The sequence below is a fragment of the Megalobrama amblycephala genome, linkage group LG11, assembly GCF_018812025.1.
Source record: "Megalobrama amblycephala isolate DHTTF-2021 linkage group LG11, ASM1881202v1, whole genome shotgun sequence".
Taxonomy (NCBI): Eukaryota; Metazoa; Chordata; class Actinopteri; order Cypriniformes; family Xenocyprididae; genus Megalobrama; species Megalobrama amblycephala.
Window position 1 is genome coordinate 29,978,986 of NC_063054.1, and position 21,530 is coordinate 30,000,515.

The window sequence follows — 21,530 nt, forward strand, 5'->3', positions numbered from 1 at the left end:
GAAGCAGCAGATTCAGAATGTGTTACTACGAAACAAACCCTGAGAAAAAGTTAAGCGGAAGAAACGTTCCACCCTCCACGCAATCGTGAATACGCCAAACGGACAGAGATCATGAAAACCAAAACAACGAGTGATTTAAAAACAAATTTATTTTTTTGAAGAGAAACAGAAACGTGCTCAAAATATTTTATATACACTAAAATCATGGCTAGAGAGTTAATTGACTGTCACTGTCACCTGTCAGCAAATGAGTTTACACAGGTAAGAAAACTCATGCAGTCATCAAATTCATTGCGAAAGACTTATCTTAAAGTAATAACCACCAGAGCAGGTCTTTATTGTCTTATCTGTCATCTTATAAATGTGTTATAGCCCTACTGAAAAAAAGTTACACTTAAACCAGCCTAAGCAGGTTTGCTGGTCTCAGCTGGTTTAGGTGTGTTTCAGCTGGTAGTTCAGAACCAATCTAATTATTTTGCCATAGTACAGTATACTTATAGTAAACTATGCCACTTTTTGACAATAATCAAAACAAAGACAAATGTTTCCATATAGTGTTTTATGTAAACTACTGTAGTATAGGCTATGTATGTCATCAGTATCATTGTGATTATGTAAACTATATACAGACAAATGATTTGTTGCCACACCAAGCAGAAATCAAGTGCACAGTGATACAGTTACGGCAGTTACTTTTATATTTTTTCCCTAGGACATAGATAATGTACTTCTGAGAGCTAAAATGGTAAGCTTTTGTCAAAGAAATCAATAAAAGCTGATAAACAAGATTCAAATGTTGCAACAGTGGCCCCTTCTGTTTAATGTAATTTTAGGCTGGAGTGAAAGCTCTTGTGGCAGTTACAGAGGGAGCCAGTGAGTTTGAGAAAGTTATTCAGTTGTCAAAAACGTAAGTTGAACACAACCTCTCATGTATCAACAAAAGCTTTGGATGAGAACATTCTCACTTAGGAGGATCTCAAAATCACCATGTTGCCTTTAGAATGACAAAGTTTCATTTGCACCACGTATGCTTACACAGCACCGGACACATGCAGCTTTACTAATATTTAATGTTTTTCATATAGCTATCCTGGTTTTGTGTTCCCTTGTTTTGGCATTCATCCCCTTCAAGAGTCAGGGAGTGACTTGCACAGTGTCAAGGTTCAGGTGAATATAACATAAAATAACAAAGAAAGATAGTTTTACTGTGCTTCATGACCTTTTGGTGCAAAAAAGATTAGTTTTGTTTTGACAGGACCTGGAGCCAATCCTTCCTTTGTTCCAGAGGCACAGAGATAATATTGTTGCAGTTGGAGAGGTAAAGTATGAAAGTGTCTTGGGAAATTATATTAAATAGACACTATTGGGGATTTTTATAATATTATTTGAATATTATTTTGAATGACTTGACCCAACACTTACCAAACCAAAATAAAGCTATAAAAAATAGCCAAAAAAATAGTTTTATACCTTCTTAATGGACCTTATAGTCTTGTAACATATTAGTAGAGAAATAATTTTTAAAGGGATAGTTCGTCCAAAAATGAAAATTCTGTCATTAATTACTCACCCTCATGTCGTTCCAAACCCTTGAGATTTTCGTTCATCTTCGGAATGCAAATGAAGGTCTTTTTGATGAAATCTGAGAGCTCTCTGTCCCTCCAGGTTTAGTCCAAAATTTCTGAAGCGGCTCGATCGCTTTATATGATGAACAGATTTAATTTAGGCTTTGATGTATGAGTTGATGAATGTTTATATGTGAATAAAAGACTAAATTCTAATAAATCTGTTCATCATATAAAGTGATCATGTCTCTTCAGAAAATTTGTACTAAACCACTCAATTCATATGGATTCGTTTTACAATCTCTTTATGAGCTTTTTGAAGCGTCAAAGTTTCAATTGCATAGGCTGTCTATGGAGGGACAGAAAGCTCTCAGATTTCATCAAAAATATCTTCCTTTGCGTTCCGAAGATGCATGAAAGTCTTACGGGTGTGGAACAACATGAGGGTGAGTAAAAAAATTACAGAATTCTCATTTTTGGGTGAACTGTAATTAGTCCTAAGAAGTGAGAAAAAGTAAAGGAGGCCTAACTTCCAAAGGGGCCTCAATATGACTTAAAGGGATAGTTCACCCAAAAATGAAAATGTGATGTTTATCTGCTTACCCCCAGGGCATCCAAGATGTAGGTGACTTTGTTTCTTCAGTAGAATACAAATGATGATTTTTAACTCCAACCGTTGTCGTCTGTCAGTCAAATAATGCGAGTCAATGGTCACACAATCTATAAGAGTCAATAAACATGCACAGACAAATCCAAATTAAACCCTGTGGCTCGTGACGGCACATTGATGTCCTAAGACACGAAACGATTGGTTTGTGCAAGAAACCGAACAGTATTTATATCATTTTTTACTTCTAAAACACCACTATGCTTCAATGAGAGCTAGACATCACTTCTGTTGTCAGAGCGCGATCAGACATCACCAAGCGATTGCTGAACGCAGTTGGACATAGTGGTGTTTTAGAAGTAAAAAATGCACAAACCGATCGTTTCGTGTCTTAGGACATCAATGTGCCGTCACGAGCCACAGGGTTTAATTTGGATTCGTCTGTGCGTGTTTATTGACTCTTATAGATTGTGTGACCATTGACTAGATTGTGCGTTGACTTATAGATTGTGCATTATTTGACTGACAGACGGCAATGGTTGAAGTTAAAAATCATCATTTGTGTTCGACTGAAGAAACAAAGTCACCTACATCTTGGATGCGCTGGGGGTAAGCAGATAAACATCAAATTTTCATTTTTGGGTGAACTATCCCTTTAAAATGCTTTAAAATAAGACAGAACAACTAAATATACACAAGCTATAAAAACAAACTAAATAGATATTTCTTATTTAATTCATGCCCTTAACAACTCTAATTCCCATGGTTTTGGAAAACCTGGATGTACGAGCAAGCCTAATTTCAAAAGTGTGATTTCTAGACCTGGGGAAAATAAATAAATAAAGTAAATTACTAAAATCTTGTAACTCAATGGGCATTTTTAAAAAATATTATTATATTTTTTTTTTCTATTTGTAAAACACTCTAGTTGTATAAAACATATTTTATCAGTAGAAACTGGGAGTAAAAAAAGCATTATCCTTAATGCTTATCCAGTAAATCATAAAAAACGAAAAAGTCATGGCACCTTCAAATATTGTTGTATACTATGGAGGGTCTTGGAGTCAAAAAGAACCACTGGTCTAGGGATAATAAAACAAGACTAGGCCTCACATTCCTGAAGTTGATTTTGAATCTCAAGTCTCAGTATTGTACTAGTTGAACTACTTTGTGTGTTTTTTTCCCCCTCTCCACAGATTGGTCTTGACTTTACCCCCTGGTTTGCAAATACTAATCAAGAGCGTGATGAACAGATAAAAGTCTTTATAAAACAACTTGAAGTATCTAAAGAACTGGATTTACCAGTGTGAGTGGCAACATGACATTTTATTACAGAGTAACAGGAAATCATACAAGCATCCCAGAAATGGTTGCACGATTTGCCTCATTGTAACATTACTTTGCATAGCAACATATATTGTACATCCTGAACGGACAGTTCTTTTTGCAGTCTCTTCAATGCTCTTATCACTTGTCTTGAAGGAATGTACATTCCCGCTCAGCAGCCAAGGTTACTATAGCCACAATGAAAGAACTAGGTAAGAGCAATTAGCTAGCAAATCATTGTGTCTCTGTGACCTTTCTGAATTTCTTGCGTAATTCTGCTTTTATGTCTTTAGGGATTAGACAAGCATTATTGCATAATTTTGCTGGGAAGCCATCGGTTGCTATGGAAGGGGTTCAGGCTGGATTCTACTTCTCCTTTCCTCCTGCCGTCAGCAAAAACGAGCAGGTTGGATAAAAATTCTCTTTTAATAACCATGCTCTTCTGCCATAAAGTCATAAATAAGTATGATAAGTATGCAATAAAGACATGAAACATGTGTCAATGAATCTCAGATGACCCTGTTCCACGTCACATGCCATTTCACTGCAAATATTAGCACATCCCGTACACAGAATGTATTTTTGAACTGGAAATTTATGTATTATTTAAACGTGTATGGACCTTATGTAACAGACATAGAGTTTGACAAAAGTTTTGTTTTCTTTAAAGGGTTAATTCACCCAAAAATAAAAATTGTCATTAATTACTCACCCTCATGTCGTTCCACACCCGTAAGACTTTCGTTCATCTTCGGAACACAAATTAAGATCTTTAATGAAATCTGAGAGCCTTCTGTTCCTTCATTGACAGTCCATGCAACTACCACTTTCACATGGTGAAGTCACATGGATTAGTTTAATGATGTACTTTACTAACTTTCTGGGGCTTGAAAGTGGTAGTTGCGTTGGCCGTCAATGGAGGGACAGAAAGCTCTCAGATTTCATCAAAAATTGCGTTCATTTCTGTTCTGAAAATGAATGAAAGTCTTATAGGTTTGGAACGACAAGAGGATGAGTAATTAATGACAGAATTTACATTTTTGGGTGATCTAACCTTTTAATATATTATACTGTACTTTAAATGCAGAGAGCAAAGTTAATCAGACAGATTCCACTGGAACACATTTGCCTTGAGACAGACTCTCCAGCCTTGGGGGTTGACAAACATGTAAGTCTTAACCTGTTATAATAATCCGATTTTTATGTATCACTGAGATGTTTTGAACCTCACTGCCTGTGTTTTTCCTTTTACTGCTCTAGGTTAGAAATGAACCCGGAAACATAATAATCAGCTGTGAATACATTGCAAAAGTTAAGGGAATATCTTCAGATGTAGTTATGGAAGTCACAACACAAAATGCTCTTCGATTGTTTTCTAAGTTAAAAACCTAGAATTATTATTATCTTATTTAATTTTATAAATAAAGAACTCAATCAAAAACCAACTGGTTTTATCCATGCACTTAAAATGAATGGAGTCTGGAGCTTTTAAGCTAAAAAAAATGATATAAGTATCACAAAAGGATCAATTGGATTAGTGAATGTCAGGCCGGTTTTGTTTTGTGAACATATTTTCCCCAACAAAGATTTTCAAAGATTTCTATCAAAAGAAATACATTCATACAGGTTTTGACATGAGCATGATGGGCAAATGACAAATTTTAATTTTTGGGTGAATTATTGCTTTAATTGTGACTTTGTAACATCGTTGTATTTTATATGTAAATGGTTTAAATAAAAAAATAAACCACTATGTTTTATTGCCAGATTGTTTCATTATACATTTTTATTACTGTCTGTAGAAAAACATTTGCTTTGCACTGAGGTTGATTGCAGTTCCTCACACCAGGTGAGCTTTATCTGGAAGGATAAAAGTAGACCATATTTTAGTTCATCTCATAAAGCATGCAAAATGCTACCAATGCTATTTAAAGTATAGCAGACTTTCCCAACAAGTTTAAAACCAATTTGAGGTTCATCTTACAGCCGTCTTCAAAGTGTCTCCGCTCGGGATGTGTAGTGTTGTTGCTGCTGCCCATCCAGGAGCACCGCTGCTCGGGACGCGCAGTCTGCAGCCCGCTGAAGTCACAGCTGTTCCTGAGGTGACAACGGAAGTGTTTCCTTTCAGGTAAATTCCAGAACCTGCTGGTTGTCTCTACGCGACACCACGTCTCTCTCTGCATATTAAACTCATACAGTTGGTCTTGCTTTGATTTTGACATGTTATTATACGTAGGCTAGGCTACTTGTTAAGTCGAAATAGCATATGGCTAGTTCAGTCCTTAATGTTTAGAAAAATGTAACCATGGTAACCACGCATGGAGCCTACATGTAATGTGTCTGACCAGAGGTTACATATTTCAAAATTAACTTAAATTTCAGAGTTCGCTGTAATTTCGGTCGTGTTTAACTTGCTTTGTGTCGCGATTGATTCTATTTGACATATTAATAATAAAAAATAATGATTTTTTGACATCCTCTCTATCTATATAAATCTTAACAGTTACAGTAAACAGGACTTAATTCGCGTCAGTGGAAACCATATTTACACTGAATCGTTTCCTATTCTCTATATAGTGCACTATGTGCCATTCATCATAGAAACTAGTAAATGTGTGAACAAATGACCGATTTCAGCCGCAGCTTCAGTGTCTGTTGATAGTGTAGGAGGGGGCGGGACTTCAGATTCCAGAGAGCATTTGATTGGACAGAAGATTTGATGAGAGCCTGAAGTGCGATGTGATGTCATTAAAATCGTGATCCATTTTAGTGGAAGTGAGAGACTTATGTGCTTATATCTCCTAAATGTAAATTTTGTAATTGTTTTGGAACACACTTATTCATAACACTAACATATTCATACTAAAAGCTAAAAAACTTAAATTTTGATTTCAGGGGGACTTTAAGAGAGATTTATAGTCTTTATAAAGCAAAATTAAAACAGTAACGTCAATTTCACTTGACCTAGCCTAAGTTTAAAAATTGTGTTAAACATATGTAATTCTTTTACATTGTCACGCTTTTAACAGTTTTTTTTTTCTTCTAAAAGTCTCACAAATTTTAGCTACTTGGTTCCCCAGCCAAGTCTGAAACTGTAAACTTTTAGTATTTTACTATATGAAATTACATTTAAATATTTTCATTTCTGTACAGTGTGCTTATTAAATAAATTAAACATTTTAGGAATACGGAAAAAGAATTTTATTTGCCACAAGATCAAAAGGTATTACATAGTCACCAGTGTTGGGTAAGTTACACAAAAAAAGTAATCCACTACAAATTACTACATTAAAATTGTAATTTGATTACATTACTGATTACTGCATGTAAAAAGTAATCAGATTACTACTTACTTTACATTCAAATTACTTTGAAAACCTATAAAACCTACAAAAATAAACCACATAGTGAAACTCATAGTTCTTTCCATAATTTAAAATTGACTGAAAAATATTACAGAAGTATGAAAACAGCAACTTATCTTAAAGTTCCAATGCATTACTAGAACTTAACATTCTTAGAACCTGCCTAACAATGAAAACTGTAGTCTCTTTACATTTTTTCTGTACAGTATGTCTTATCTACAACAGTCCTTGCTGTGTGTAGCATGTGTGTGCTAACTTAACTGTGTTTATATTGTTATGTAACTGCATTAAAGACAGGAAAAAATTGCCTTAAATTGAAAACATTTCTAATAACATTTGAAAAGAGTATTGAACAGTATTGTTCAAAAGTTGTAATACAGATTGTATTCTGATGCATATTATGCTTTGATCTTGTTACAACTCTGTACATATTTTGCGTTAATAAAGCATTATAAAAAAAAAAGAGAAAAAAAAAAAGTATTGTTCAGAAGTTACCTTCCCTCCCGATCCTGAACAAAAGGCAAGTTTGTACCGTTCTCATTTTGAGCACATAAACGGAAAGCATTCTACAACAAAACTCATTGCCAAGGAGGATATCCACGCCCAAAATGAGAACAGTACAACCTTGCCTAAACAAGGTTGTTGTTTAAGGTTGTACCGTTCTCGTTGTACCGAGGATACCCGTGCCCAAAACGAGAACGGTACATCCGGTTGTACCATTGTACTGGCAATGAGTTTTGTTGTTGAATGCTTTCTGTATAAGTGCTTCAAGAAATTGCTGGTCAAGTTAATAGCGATAGAAAGTTCGTTAAATTGCGCACAGTTTGCATTTAACAGTACTATTTTGTTTTTACGCACATTGAAATCAAAATAATGTTTGTATTTCCACTTGAAAAAACATTTTAGCAAGCGTTCTCCGGTGATTCATTAAAGCGCATGCTTGCTCATCAAATGACACGTCCGTGCCACCCCCATGATGTTCATGTCTTTCTTTCTTCAGTCGAAAAGAAATTAAGGTTTTTGATGAAAACATTCCAGGATTTTTCTCCATGTAGTGGACTTCAATGGACTCCAAATGGTTGAAGGTCAAAATTACAGTATCAGTGCAGCTTCAAAGTGTTCTACAAGATCCCAGACGAGGAATAAGTATCTTATCTAGAGAAACCATCGCTCATTTGCTAAAATTTTTTAAAAATATATACGTTTTAACCATAAATGCTCATCTTGAACTAGCTCTCTTCTTCTCTATTAGAATTCCAGCAGTGTAGACACTGCTAAGTGTATTACTGCCCTCCTCAGGTTAAAGTTTGAACTAAATTGTCATATACAATATGCTAGTGCAAGTATATAACAATTAGTTCAAGTTCAAGATGAGCATTTATGGTTAAAACGTATATAATTTTTATTTATTTTTTAAGAAAATGAGTGATGATTTCTCTTGATAAGACCTTTATTTTTCATCTGGGATCTCTGTAAACTGTAATTTTGACCTTCAACCGTTTGGGGTCCATTGAAGTCCACTATATGGAGAAAAATCCTGGAATGTTTTCATCAAAAAACTTAAATTCTTTCCGACTAAAGAAAAAAAGACATGAACATCTTGGATGACATGGGGGTGAGTAAATTATCAGGAAATTTTAATTTGAACGTGAACTAATCCTTTAAAATGTAATGTATTACATTACTGCGTTATCAGGAAAAGTAATTAGTTACTTTGTAACGCATTTTACCCAAATCTGATCATTACACACAAGGTTTTTCTATAATTTAAAGTCATAAAATGTAAGAACTTTGGTTTGCACAATTCAATCCAATTCACATTTATTTGTATAGCGCTTTTCACGATACATATCATTTCAAAGCAGCTTTACAGAGAATGCATGTCAACATTACAATTTAAAGAATGCAGTTAGCAAATAATGTAATAATTTAGGCAATTAATTTACAATCACTGTTAGCAGTTTAACTGAACGTAGAAGCAATGAGCTCCTGAATTACATTAACAATAATTAGGATATAGAAATTGTGTAATGTGCATGTTGATCCAGATGATTGCGTCTTCTGAAGTCCTCACAGGAGTTGGCGCCGTCTCGTCATAGGTGTTGGTCATCTGAGGTCTTCTTAAGAGGCTGGATCCAAGGGTGCTTTTACACTTGGTTTGACTGCCTGGACCGAACCCGCTCCCCCCTCCCCCTGCCCCCACTGGACTGTGTTCACATTATATTATTTGGGTCCGAACCGCGGTTCGTTTGCGTTCACTTCCGCAATTTGGTACGTTTGCATTCATATCAGCAGCGAACCGTACCGGAGTTCACTTAAACCGCATCCCAGACCACCCTTTTTAACTCGCACCCCAGTTCAGAACACAGTGTTCACATCATCCAAACGTACCGAACTCTGACGTCAATCGAACCCGGGTGCGCACCAAAAGTGCTAATGTGAAACCACCGAGTAAAGAGGAAAAAAATGCCTGAAGCGCCCACAGACTGTGGAAGCGCCTCGTTCAACGCAGCTCTCATTGTTCACTGTCTACTAATGTACGTGGGCTGTTGAAGGCTCGCCCACTTGCCCCGCCCCATCTGCAGTCTCATTGGTCCTTGCCAAGCCTATAAATCCACTTACAGTAGTGGTTGACGAGCTAAAGCGGAGCAAGCAAATCCGAAGGGGATGCGCACATCACGCCATCATCTCTCACATGCTGCTGAAGCCGGTAGTAATCGGAAACGTGGCCCCAATTCACGCCGTTGATCATAATTACAGCGTTTTATTTACATTATTATCAAGTGGACCATCCGAAAACGTCATCCTGATCTCTGTGTGTCATACGCCTACCGCTTCAGGAAACGTTTTGTCACTTAGAGAGTTGCGTATCTAGCCCGATTTGATATGAACTAGAATCGTTTATGTCTAAGTGAAAAGGTTAATTTTGTCGAAATGGTGGCAGGTGAGTTTCTTCCAGAGCAGCATGTTCTGCCTGACAGCACACCTGATGGTAGAGTCACAGAAGGAAATACAGACGAGGACAGCGGCTACAAGGAGCTTTCCAATGGATCGGTCCATATAACATTGGATCCAAAGGTGCTGGAACAGGAGCTTCCACCACCGGACGAAAAAGAGGCGATGCTTCCCGCTGAGCAGAATAACGATGAGCTCGAGACGAGACTCTACTGTAGGCGGTTTGCTGTTCTCGCCGTGTTCAGCCTCTATTCGCTAGTCAACGCCTTTCAGTGGATCCAGTACAGCATCATTACGAACATCTTCATGGAGTATTATGAAGTATCAAGCACCACGATTGACTGGCTCTCTGTGGTCTATATGGTCGCATATGTGCCTTTAATCTTCCCCGCGACGTGGCTGCTGGATAAGAAGGGGCTGAGGATGACAGCGTTGTTAGGGGCCGGGTTGAATGCTTTGGGTGCGTGGGTGAAGTGCGCCAGCGTGGGGCCCAACCTGTTCTGGGTCACCATGGCCGCACAGATCATATGCTCTGTGGCACAGGTGTTCATCCTCGGTCTCCCCTCCAGAATCGCGTCCGTTTGGTTCGGCCCGAAAGAAGTTTCCACGGCCTGTGCCACAGCGGTGTTGGGCAACCAGGTGTGACCTGTAAATGACATGACATTAGTGATAAATTTGGTTAAATATTACTCGACATGTGGCATATTACCAATGTCACTTAACTTGGTATTTAAAATTGCTTATAGTTACAGTGAGGTCAGCTTCGTTAAATAATTTCACGTTATGTTGTTAAGTAGCCAAAATGCCATGGTTACCGTAGTTTCCGCTGCTGGAAAATTCAGCTCTAGCTGGAAGCTGTGTTTTGGAAGATGATCATAAGTGAATTAGCTCTATTAATAGGTCTTTCAAGCATTCAACAAGTTCAAGCTGGTCCAGGTATTCCGTTCCCATTGACTTCCATTGTATGTTATTACTTAGCAGTAACTGTAGAAATGATTATTTTGGCGGGAACTATGGTAACCATGGTACATTTTTTGTTAGGGTGCTTAGTATTTAAATGCATAGTCATATAAACACTTTAATTTACAGTGAGACCAGAAATATTTAACATTGTGTATTATTCTTAAAGGGATAGTTCACCCAAAAAAAAAAAAAAAAAAAAAATTCTGTCATTAATTACTCACCCTCATGTCATTTCAAGACTTTCATTCATCCTTGGAACACAAATTATTATATTTTTGATGAAATCTGAGAGCTTTCTGTCCCTCCATAGACAGTTATGCAACTACCACTTTGACACTTCAAAAAGCTCATAGAGATCGTAAAACTAATCCTTATGAATTTAGCAGTTTAGTCCAGATCGCTTTATATGATGAACAGATTTAATTTAGGCTTTTATTCACATGTAAACATTGATCAACTCACACATCAGTCGTGGTAAACGGAAGCTCAAGCATGTTTGCTTGACGCATGTGAGAACCAATGAGGTTCATTCTCGTGTGTTGCGCAGGGCGTTTGAGCTTCTGCAAGAGGTTTGTTTTTCGTGCGTCAAGAAGGTTTGGTTGAGCTTCTGTTTATGTTCGCTGATCAATGTTTATATGTGAATAAAAGTCTAAATTAAATCTGTTCATCATTAAAAGCGCTCGAGTCTCTTTAGAAAATTTGGACTAAACCACTCAATTCATATGGATTAGATTTATGATCTCTTCATTACATTTTTAAAGTGTCGAAGTGGTAGTTGCGTAGCTGTCTGTGGAGGGACAGAAATCTCTGATTTCATTAAAAAAATCTTCATTTGTGTTCTGAAGATGAACGAAAGTCTTATGGGTTAGGAATGACATGAGGGTGAGTAATTAATGACAGAATTTTCATTTTTTGTGTGAACTATCCCTTTAAAGAGTGTTGGTTTTATTATTGTTTTATGTGCTGATTTTTTTGTGTGACTTACAGTAAATGTTATTTCCCTTAAGCTTGGTGTAGCCATAGGTTTCCTGCTCCCACCTGTTCTGGTTCCCAACACTGCAGACGACAAAGACCTCATGGGCCACAACATCAGCATAATGTTCTATGGAACAGCTGGAGTTTCAACTCTGCTCTTCCTTCTAACAATATTTGGTAATAATCAGTGTACATTTCACATTGTTAAAACTTTTTCCAGAAGTTGAGTAAAAGAAGATGAAGGAGATAAAGAAATAAACAAGGAGATTTAGAAATAAATGCAACTGATGCATGTATTAATGCTACAAATCATGCAAAATGACCTTCTCTCATTCAGTCTTCTGCATGCTATGCTTTTATGTCATTATAGTTCACAATACACAGTCATGTTGCAACTAGTTGATTTGGAACACCTGGCACATTATCCTTGCATATGATGATGTGTCATCTGTCATCAGAATATAGGAAAGTGCTGTTTTATAAACACAGGCAGGAGAGTTCTATGCAACAATGATTAATATTTTAAATAGTATCAAAATTAATACAAGTATGTTAATCTCTCACGATAGCTTTAAACATGTTTAGTAATCAGATTATCAGAATTAGATGTTCATGTGTGTTTCTCTCAGTCATTAAGGACAGACCTCCACTCCCACCCAGCAAAGCCCAAGCTGTTCTCTCCAATGTTCCAGCTGAAGACTATTCATACAAAAAATCAATCGTTAACCTCTTTAGGAGCAAGCCCTTCATTCTGCTCCTCATCAGCTATGGTGAGAAAGGCAATTATTCAATACAAAAATTGGCCTGTTCATACCAAGAATGATAACTATATTAGCATCCACAGCATATCGTTCTGTTTATTCTAAGCACACGCTGCAGTTATGTGGTTTGCCACTTCAAATGCTTGAGGTGGCAGGATGGATGATTGGCTGTCAATGATTTTATGTTTCATCAGCTGGAAAAAAATCATTCTTAAAGTGATTCCAGCGACATTGTTCCTCTATGCCATTATTGTTATAGATGTTGTCAGTGTGGATTCTGATATTCTTTATATTTAGAACGATTTTTAGAACTATATCTTTATTATAGTTATCGTACGTCCTTGGTGTGAATGGGCCATAACTCACACGTATGTTGTTTTAAACCTTATGACTTTCTTTCTTCCATGAAACACAAAAGCAAAATTTGTTTTTCTTTAAAATATAATGCATTTCAATAGATTATCTATATTTGTTCATTTTAATTTTTGGGTTAACTGTTCCTTTAATCTAATCTTAATATTTTCCCTGTGCTTTTAATAGAGCACCACATACCATTCATTATGAGATGATTTCTGTTATTTTATCTTGTGTATGGCTTATTAATTTAATACTGTAATTATACAGTATCAACCTTCTCTAATGCTGCAGTTTCAGTTTTATTATATAGAAAGTTCTGCACTTCAGCAAATATTGTCAGCTCTTTTCTTTTTTTTTTAACATCATTTTCAAAATATCTGATTATGTTTTTAGGCATCATGACCGGATCATTCTATTCTGTATCTACACTTCTCAATCAAATGATAATTACTTTCTATCCGGTAAGTGACCTTTGATAAACTCTGTATGAATATGCAATGCTATATGCATGTGTGTAAGGGGTCTTTCTGGGTCCGTCTCAGGCGCACCACGGTACTCTTTGCCGGGAATGGGCAGCTGGTCACCGATTTACTGTCCAGTTCATTAGCAGCTTTTCATGCATGCCTGCTACTCATGACAGAGTCCAAATGAATAGACGAGCTCTTCTGTGTACATTCCCAAGTTTGATCTGTCCGAATGTTCTGCAGGCTTTCCCACAAGGCTTAAGTTTAGTGAATATCACCATGTGATATTTCTTACTGTGCATAGCACTTCCATATCTGGCCATGAGAACTTTTAAAAAGAGGTGTCACTGACAAATGAATGAAAGTTAGGTCAGGTGCACACTGTACGATTTATAATAGTCCTTTACAATAATTGCTTGTCACAAGATCCCTGTAAGCCTTGTCACAGTCAAGATTCGTTAAAAAGATTCGTTGCACACAAGAAGACTCGTTCAGAGTTTTACATCCTCAATCCGTGACACGTTAGGTGAGGTAATCTGCAGTTTTGTATGTATTTGAACGATTAAGAGCAATAAGCCACAAAAATAACTCAACTTGGTACTAACAAACTGTTTGAGAGGCGGCTTTATGTCTGCGACACTTATATAGATCAGTGGTGCGTGTGCTTACACCAAAACCTATGAGAATGAGTAAAATGCGCAATGGCCACAAGTAGTAATAGTGAGTGAGAGGAGGCAGGTGTGTGCTATCTGAGAGAAGAGAGAACGAGAACGCATAACTGGTATCGGTGTATCAATACTGCGGAAAATGAGTATTGGAATAGTTTCAGATATTTTTGTGCCGATACATATCAAAATATTGATATTTTTGACGAAGACAGATGACAACTAAGGGTTTTCTTGACTTTAAGGGGGTTTGTTTGTACCAAAATCCTGAGCTCAAAGCTTGCAGGAGGACAGTATCACTAGCATGTTTAAAAGTCATAGAAATGTTCATTTGACCTATTAAAACACCTTTAAACCTTCTAAAACTTTTTTTTTTAGGGTGAAGAGCTAAACACAGGCAGAATCGGCTTGACTTTGGTGGTGGCTGGAATGTTCGGCTCAATACTGTGTGGAGTCTGGCTGGATCGTACTAAAACCTATAAGTATGTATATCTGCTAAACCAGTGGAATTTTTTCTCTAATGTTTTGAAGTATTGGCTTTAAAGCATTTAGCTCTTGCACTCATATTAGTTTTCATTATTAGCTGCTGCTAATCAGTAAATCGTTTTGACTATGTTGAGTTTATTTATTTTCTAATTTTTAATTTAAGGTGCTGCCACATTAGCAAAATTTCGACAATATATTGTGGGCAAAAAGGTCAATTTTCTGTTGTCAATTTTGTAACAATGCATTAAGTAGTAAGATTTGGACCATGAAAATGTCATTTTATTAGCCCTCATCAGATAATTTTATCAATTTCAATTTCAATCAATTCATTTTTCCTCTCACCCTTTAGATTGACAACATTGATCGTCTACGTGCTGTCCTTTATTGGAATGGTGGTGTTCACATTCACGCTGAACTTGGGATATCTGCTTGTTATCTTCTTTACTGCTGGGGTCCTAGGGTAAGCCTGCCATTAAAGGTCCTGTTCTTCGTGATCCCATGTTTCAAACTTTAGTTAGTGTGTAATGTTGTTGTTAGAGTATAAATAAAATCTGTAAAATTTTAAAGCTCAAAGTTCAATGCCAAGCGAGATATATTATTTAACAGAAGTCGCCTACATCGAACGGCAAGTTTGGACTACATCCCTCTACTTCCTTCTTTAATGACATCACTAAAACAGTTTTTTGACTAACCTCCGCCCACAGGAATACACAAGAGTTGTGTTTGTAGAGTGTGTTTGTCGCCATGTCGTCGAAACGCTGTTATTTTCATCCCGCAGTCCAATCACCGGGTCTGATTCCGGCTCAAATTGATAGGGTAAAATTAAAGACATGTTTACAATAACACTGAGCGCGTGCATCTCCACGTTATGGTAAGAGGCGTGACTTTTCCGGGCACGGTGCGCTCAGAACTGTCGAATCACAACACAGGAACCGCTGGCACAATCAGAACTCGTTACGTATTTCTGAAGGAGGGACTTCATAGAACAAGGAAGTCATCAGCCCGTTTTTATGACAGTGGAAACAGCGCTATATAGATAAGTAAATTATGTGAAAAATACTGTGTTTTTTTACACGCGAAACATGAACACATGTTATATTGCACACTATAAACACAATCAAAGCTTCAAAAAACCACGAAAAACGGGAGTTTCAACTTATTGTGCCTGTTACTATCATTTAATTTCTTACCTGTTACTATCATTTAATATCCAGACCATAGCTATTTCACGAGTTCACACTTGCAAATAAGTCAGATAGATTAAATGGTATGAGTATTTGGCGTGCTGTCTGAGGAGAGGGCTCTGGGTCCGGTATTTGGCCCGAACCCAGAGTACTCCCCACGTATTCCTGGTCTATGGGCCGCTATACGTAAGCCGTCCACCATATAGAATGGTGCAGAGATGACGCATTTTTGTAGGCCAAAACCCAGAAACGAGTTCGCATTTTAGCACTTCTGGTTCCATCGTCACAAAGTCAATGGGTTTTTGGTTAAATGGCTGAAATAAGGTCTGTGGTTAACACAAGCTCAAGATACTTTTTACGTATTATTCTATGACATAAAATACAGTACATCAGTATTACCCCACTCGTGATTTTTTTTAAGCTGTTACGTGTCTTGCTTACAAGTGGCTAAATGGGACTACAGAGGTTGTCGGGGACATTAAACATCATCAGCCAAACAAGTAAGCCCAGTCCACTTTTACAGCCTCGGTATGCCTATAATTGCACTCCTATAAACTCAAACATTAAGGGAAAATATTTTTAGATAGCTGAAACAGTTGTTGGAAGCTTGGTGGGACCTTGGTGTAGTTCATTTATAGCCTACCTTTAGCTTTTAACTTCTGGCTTCAAAATTCATGAAAGTTGTTCATCTGTGAAAATGATCTTGATGGACAAAACTTATAAGTATCATGAACTTTTGTTGATTACAAAGCTTGTTTTTTGCAATAATCCAAAAGCTTATGGAACAATCCTATTGGGTTTTTGTCGAGGGAACCAGGGTGATGCTAACTGCTGATTGGCCTACAAAGTGACCTCATACCTGCACCACTCTATTGGAATGGTCAAAGCCGGTCTGTGAACACTCGAGAGCAAGTTGACTATGCATCTGTAACCGTAATTCATAACACCTGCGTGACAGCCGACATAAACTATACCCAATACCAATCAGTTAAAAAAAAATGCTTAATCAGCCCAGATACCGATTCTTGAGATCGATCCGGGACATCCCTAATATATATATATATATAACATCATAATATATGTTTTATATTTTATATATATATATATATATATATATATATATATATATATAAAAGCATGTGTTTTAGGACATATTCTCATTTGTTTTAAATGTGCCTGTGAAGCATTCTGATTATTGTAAACAAGTCAGCAGCACAAGTTCTTTGTTTAAATATAGCAGAAGTGGTCACTGATCAGGTTTTGGTTTCCTATTGTTGTTTGATACATGCTTGTACATGCTGTACTTTAGCTTTTCACATTCAAATAGTTCTCTGCCAGCCAGGTACATGTGACTCATGTTACTACTATTCTATTCGAAAGGTTTTTTATGACTGGTTACCTTCCCATTGGCTTTGAATTCGGCGTTGAAATCACATACCCTGAGTCAGAGGGCACATCATCTGGTCTTCTGAATGCTTTTGCACAGGTAAGTTTGGACTGCTCATTCTCAACTTGCTTCATTTTTGCAATAAGCTTTCAGCTGATCATTTTCATACTCGCCCTGGTAACCACTTTCAGTTTGAACATCCTGGTGGAATACACACCCACATTCAATTATCTCCAATATTTTGAAGAATAAGTCATTGGTATTTCAGTATTTCTGTCTCATACAGTAACTTTAATTTTTAGGTGTTCGGCATCATTTTTACTCTCATACAAGGGCGACTGACCACAGACTACGGCCCACTCAGCGGAAACATTTTCTTGTGTGCTTGGATCCTCTTTGGCATTGTTCTAACAGGTTACTTTTCTTATTTACAGGCCTTTCTCTTATTGATCAGTATTGTTGGTGAACAGCATTAAAAAATGTTTGTGTTCTTACAGCTCTGATTAAATCAGACCTCAAAAGACATGGCGTCAATATGAGCAATACAGACAAAGGACAAGCAGTAAGTCTCATTTTATGCAATTCATCACTTTTGTAAAATAAATATACCAAACACAGAGAGGCAAATCTTGATAATGTGAAGTGTTAGATATCTCAGTGAATTTATAATCAGTTTAGTGCGAGATCAAAGTCAAAAAGGGCAAAAGCCATGCTGTTTGCCTTAGAAAACTGAACAAAGTGAATATTCATTGGTACAGAGAATACAGAGAATTTGCCTGACATATTTGAAAGTAAAATGTTATGTCATTTTTATTTTGTACGTTTATTTATTTGTATTATTATTTTTGGTTATACTTTATTTTAAGGTGATGTAGTTAAACTGTAATTACTCATAAGTACTGAGCAATATTAATTAACTACATGTACTTACTATAGAGTTACAGTTAAGGTTAGGTTTAGGGTTAGTTACTTGTAATTATGCATAATTTACTGTTATTACTATAGTAAGTACATTTAGTGTAATTACGTCACCTTAAAATAAAGTGTTACCTTATTTTTTTTTGAAAAATATTATGATATAAATCCAGGCATTGTTTTTCAATGTACACTACCGTTCAAACGTTTAGGATCGCTAAGATTTTTTAAAATTTATTTGGTAAAGAATTGAATGCTTTTATTCAGCAAGGATGCATTTAATAGATTTCTGTTTCAAATAAATGCTGTTCTTTTGAACTTTAATATTCATCAAAGAATCTTGAAAAAAATCATTGTTACCATGAAAATATTAAATGGCACAACTGTTTTCAACATTTGATAATAATAAGAAATGTTTCTTGAGCAGAAAATCTGCATATTAGAATGATTTCTGAAGGATCATGTGACACTGAAGACTGGAGTAATGATGCTGAAAATTCAGGAATGAATTACATTTTAAAATATATTACTATGGTAAATAATTATATTACTTTGTAATAATATTTCACAATATTAATGCTATATTCTATTTTTGATCAAATAAATGCAGCCTTGGTGAACATAAGAGACTTCTTTCAAAAACATTTAAAAATCTTACCGACTCCAAACCGTTGATCGGTAGTGTATTTGGCCTTCGATATCCTGAAGTTGAAGATAGCCATTTTATCAATTAATTGCTGTCTAAAGGGAAATGAAAAAGATTTCCAGGTCTTAATGAGATCTTAATTGAACACGTGTTTCTCTCCCCTGAAGGTTCCCACTGAGCTGCCTTCCGAAAAAGTGTCCAGTGACGTCAAGCTAGAGTCCTCTAGCTTACCTCATGAGACTGCGATTTAAGTTTTAAACGTTTCCAACAGCACATCAACAATCACAAGAGATTACAAACTCTCCTGAGATAACTTGAAATCTCCTTATTTTGCTGTAATGTAGTGTGATGTAATGATGTTCTAGCACAATTTTCTGTGAAAATGGTAGGGCTGCCCCCTAATAGTCGACTAACCCTTAGTCGACTAAAATTTTATTAGTCGGTTAGTCACAAAAAAAAACCTCTGCAGAAAGTGGCGAAATCACACAGTCCGTGAGGGACGGATCATTAACAGCGGGTCCTTGTGGTAATTACAGTATGTCGGGCAGGAAATCCAAACATTTCACCCATTGACCTCAAATATGGCTTATCATTTGAAACATACAAGTAGTAGCAACTTTACATGGTCGCTCGCTCTGACTTTAACCTAGATAAATGTGCGCTATTTGTGCAGAGTGTGGAAGCTGAAGTATTAGCGCGCTTTACTGTTTGACATGGAGGCGCCAGCGCAATCACTTGCATTTTTTTCCTGATAACAGCGGAAACAACTTAAAATACGCCGTCATTTTTGGTCATACAGATAAGAGTACGTCATACATAACACATCACGTATTATACGCAATACATCATTCGAAACTATAAGGGGTCTACTTTTATTTGTGTGAACTCACAATAACAAGAAAACATTGTGCTTTTGTAAAAAAAAAAGAAAACAAACAGGATGCGCTTCCTGCCTTCTCTGTCTTCCTGAACTGGAGCGCGTCACAAAAATGAACCGAAACTCAGAGCATATAGGCTACAGACATGAGAAATATATCTATAGAAAACGTGAAATGTCTACTTTTAAATGAACCAATTCGAATGGAAAAGAAATACACTGCTTATGTAATCCGTATGAATGGTGCATTTCTCTCTATAGGCGCGTTCACTATACTGCAGAGACAAGAGTCGGCATCGTCAGCTTCATCTTTGCGGCCGACACTGACTCAGAAAACATTCGTTTATTATAAATAATTACAATGTCTCCTTAGTACTCCTTTTCCCGGCACATTCATAATCATTACTTTTGCTGTTGTTGCGGCAAAGTTTATGCCTGCGCTTGAGTGCAAAATAAGGTATATATATCAACCCTCTCCCCCCACAAGGATATATTTAAGTAATTAAATTAACATAAATGTGCGATTAATCGACTAATGGCTTAAATGAACGATGACTAGTCGATTTGAAAAATCTTTAGTCGGGGGCAGCCCTAGAAAACGGACAGTGATAATTGTTCGGAAATATACTGTGAATTAATTTCTCCTAATCTAGGCTGATTGTATATACAATCTGTCTCTCAAATATACATGCATGATACTTTTTATTTGTTTCAAGAACTGTGGACCAAATATTAGTTATTTTACAGGGCTTGTAAGGCCCATATGCACAATCCTGTTAGCGTGATTGGAACAGCATGTTTGTTTGCTTCGTCTCAAAGCACCTTTCTGACTGTGCGCTGCTTGTTCGTTTCTAACGTCTGCTGTTGCATTGCAGAACATCTACATGTCCACAAAGGCCATAAATTCCCATTTTATTTATTCAGGATGATGAAGAATTCCCATGCTTTCAATGAAGAGTGTTCTGTAAACTAAAAAGACATAGTATGCAAATTGTAGTGTATAGGTAAGTGCTTTAACAAACTGACCTACCATTATGAGACTGACATTATTTCAAGTACTTAATGCAGTCATTGCAAGATAAAATCAAATGTTGTGTAAGTGCTTTTTTGACCTGTAACACATATAGTACTAGGAGAAGGCTTGTTTAGTCTTTTCCAGAGAGCACAAACCAACCTTTCAGCATTTGTACCACGTTAAGAATGTGTTTAGTTTAAAAGGAATGTGATTTATTTGTGTGAGTGTATTGCTGACAGGCCTAGGTGAGGTTTCAAGAAAATGTCATGCCTCAGAAGTGTGGTAGAAAGAGGACTATTATTTTAATATTTTATAAGCTTAGGTTTACTTACTTTAGTAGCTAATTTTTGCACTTTTGATGCATATTTATTGGAAAGATGGCTTTTTCAGGATTGTTTTTATATTTATTCATTTCTGCTTTGAATTTCTACTGTTTCTACTTAGTATACTTGTCGTTTAATGAAGGCAGCTGTGCAAACTGGGGTTTCACATGATTGTCACAAATGATGCTGGGAAATTCACTGTAAAGTAAAAAACTCATTTGCATTACACTGAACATTGGAGGAATGGAAGTGGCTCATGTTTCCATCACTGCTGTTGTAAAGTAAAAATGATATTGCTAAAACTAAAATGTCCAGTTTGTTTATTGCAAATATGTTATGATACAGGGGTTTTCAGTCTTTTAGATGCCACGGACCCCCAGATATGATCATTCTCTTGCAAGGGACCCCATCCTTTAAATAAATGTCTAAAATATTTTTCTAAAAAATATTTAGTTTCTATTTAGTCACATTTTTTCGCCCCTACTCATTATAGTAATGTACTGTTACAGTAATGTAATCTATGTACTTTTACATATTTTACACTGTTTTTCTTTAAACTTTCCACTGACCTCTTAGCACTCCTGGACACCAGATTGAAAACCTCTGAATGTGTAGAAAGATTTTTTTGAAGGATGCTTTAGAAAGTAACTTTAAGAATTCATATATTACTAAGATGAACATACAGATTGTGGTT

The 21,530-nt window shown here is 36.4% G+C and overlaps 2 protein-coding genes and 1 long non-coding RNA gene across 5 annotated transcripts; 2 read left to right on the forward strand and 1 right to left on the reverse strand.

Annotated features, from left to right (window-relative positions):
• The first annotated feature begins 58 nt into the window (after positions 1-58).
• Positions 59-5,251, forward strand: tatdn3 (TatD DNase domain containing 3). 3 transcript variants are annotated; one of them, XM_048207375.1, is made up of 10 exons: positions 59-261; positions 713-745; positions 834-907; positions 1,086-1,167; positions 1,256-1,318; positions 3,369-3,478; positions 3,655-3,710; positions 3,792-3,904; positions 4,586-4,666; positions 4,759-5,251. In XM_048207375.1, exons 1-10 carry the CDS (start codon positions 205-207, stop codon positions 4,888-4,890), a joined length of 801 nt encoding a protein of 266 aa, XP_048063332.1. In that variant the 5' UTR covers positions 59-204; the 3' UTR covers positions 4,891-5,251. The 3 variants fall into 3 exon arrangements, with proteins under 3 accessions (XP_048063332.1, XP_048063333.1, XP_048063334.1); XM_048207376.1 differs by lacking the exon at positions 713-745; XM_048207377.1 differs by lacking the exons at positions 713-745; positions 834-907 and having other exon boundaries at positions 80-261.
• A 7-nt stretch (positions 5,252-5,258) lies between these two features.
• On the reverse strand, positions 5,259-5,866 carry LOC125278304. Its single transcript, XR_007187082.1, has 2 exons — positions 5,483-5,866; positions 5,259-5,358 (listed from the first exon to the last, which is right to left on the reverse strand). It is a non-coding gene; the product is annotated as an uncharacterized LOC125278304 (long non-coding RNA).
• A 3,610-nt stretch (positions 5,867-9,476) lies between these two features.
• flvcr1 (FLVCR heme transporter 1) lies at positions 9,477-21,138 on the forward strand. The gene is made up of 10 exons (XM_048207381.1): positions 9,477-10,457; positions 11,789-11,933; positions 12,386-12,526; positions 13,268-13,335; positions 14,382-14,485; positions 14,839-14,949; positions 17,054-17,159; positions 17,363-17,474; positions 17,558-17,622; positions 18,789-21,138. Exons 1-10 carry the CDS (start codon positions 9,798-9,800, stop codon positions 18,870-18,872), a joined length of 1,596 nt encoding a protein of 531 aa, XP_048063338.1. The 5' UTR covers positions 9,477-9,797; the 3' UTR covers positions 18,873-21,138.
• Positions 21,139-21,530: the final 392 nt, after the last annotated feature.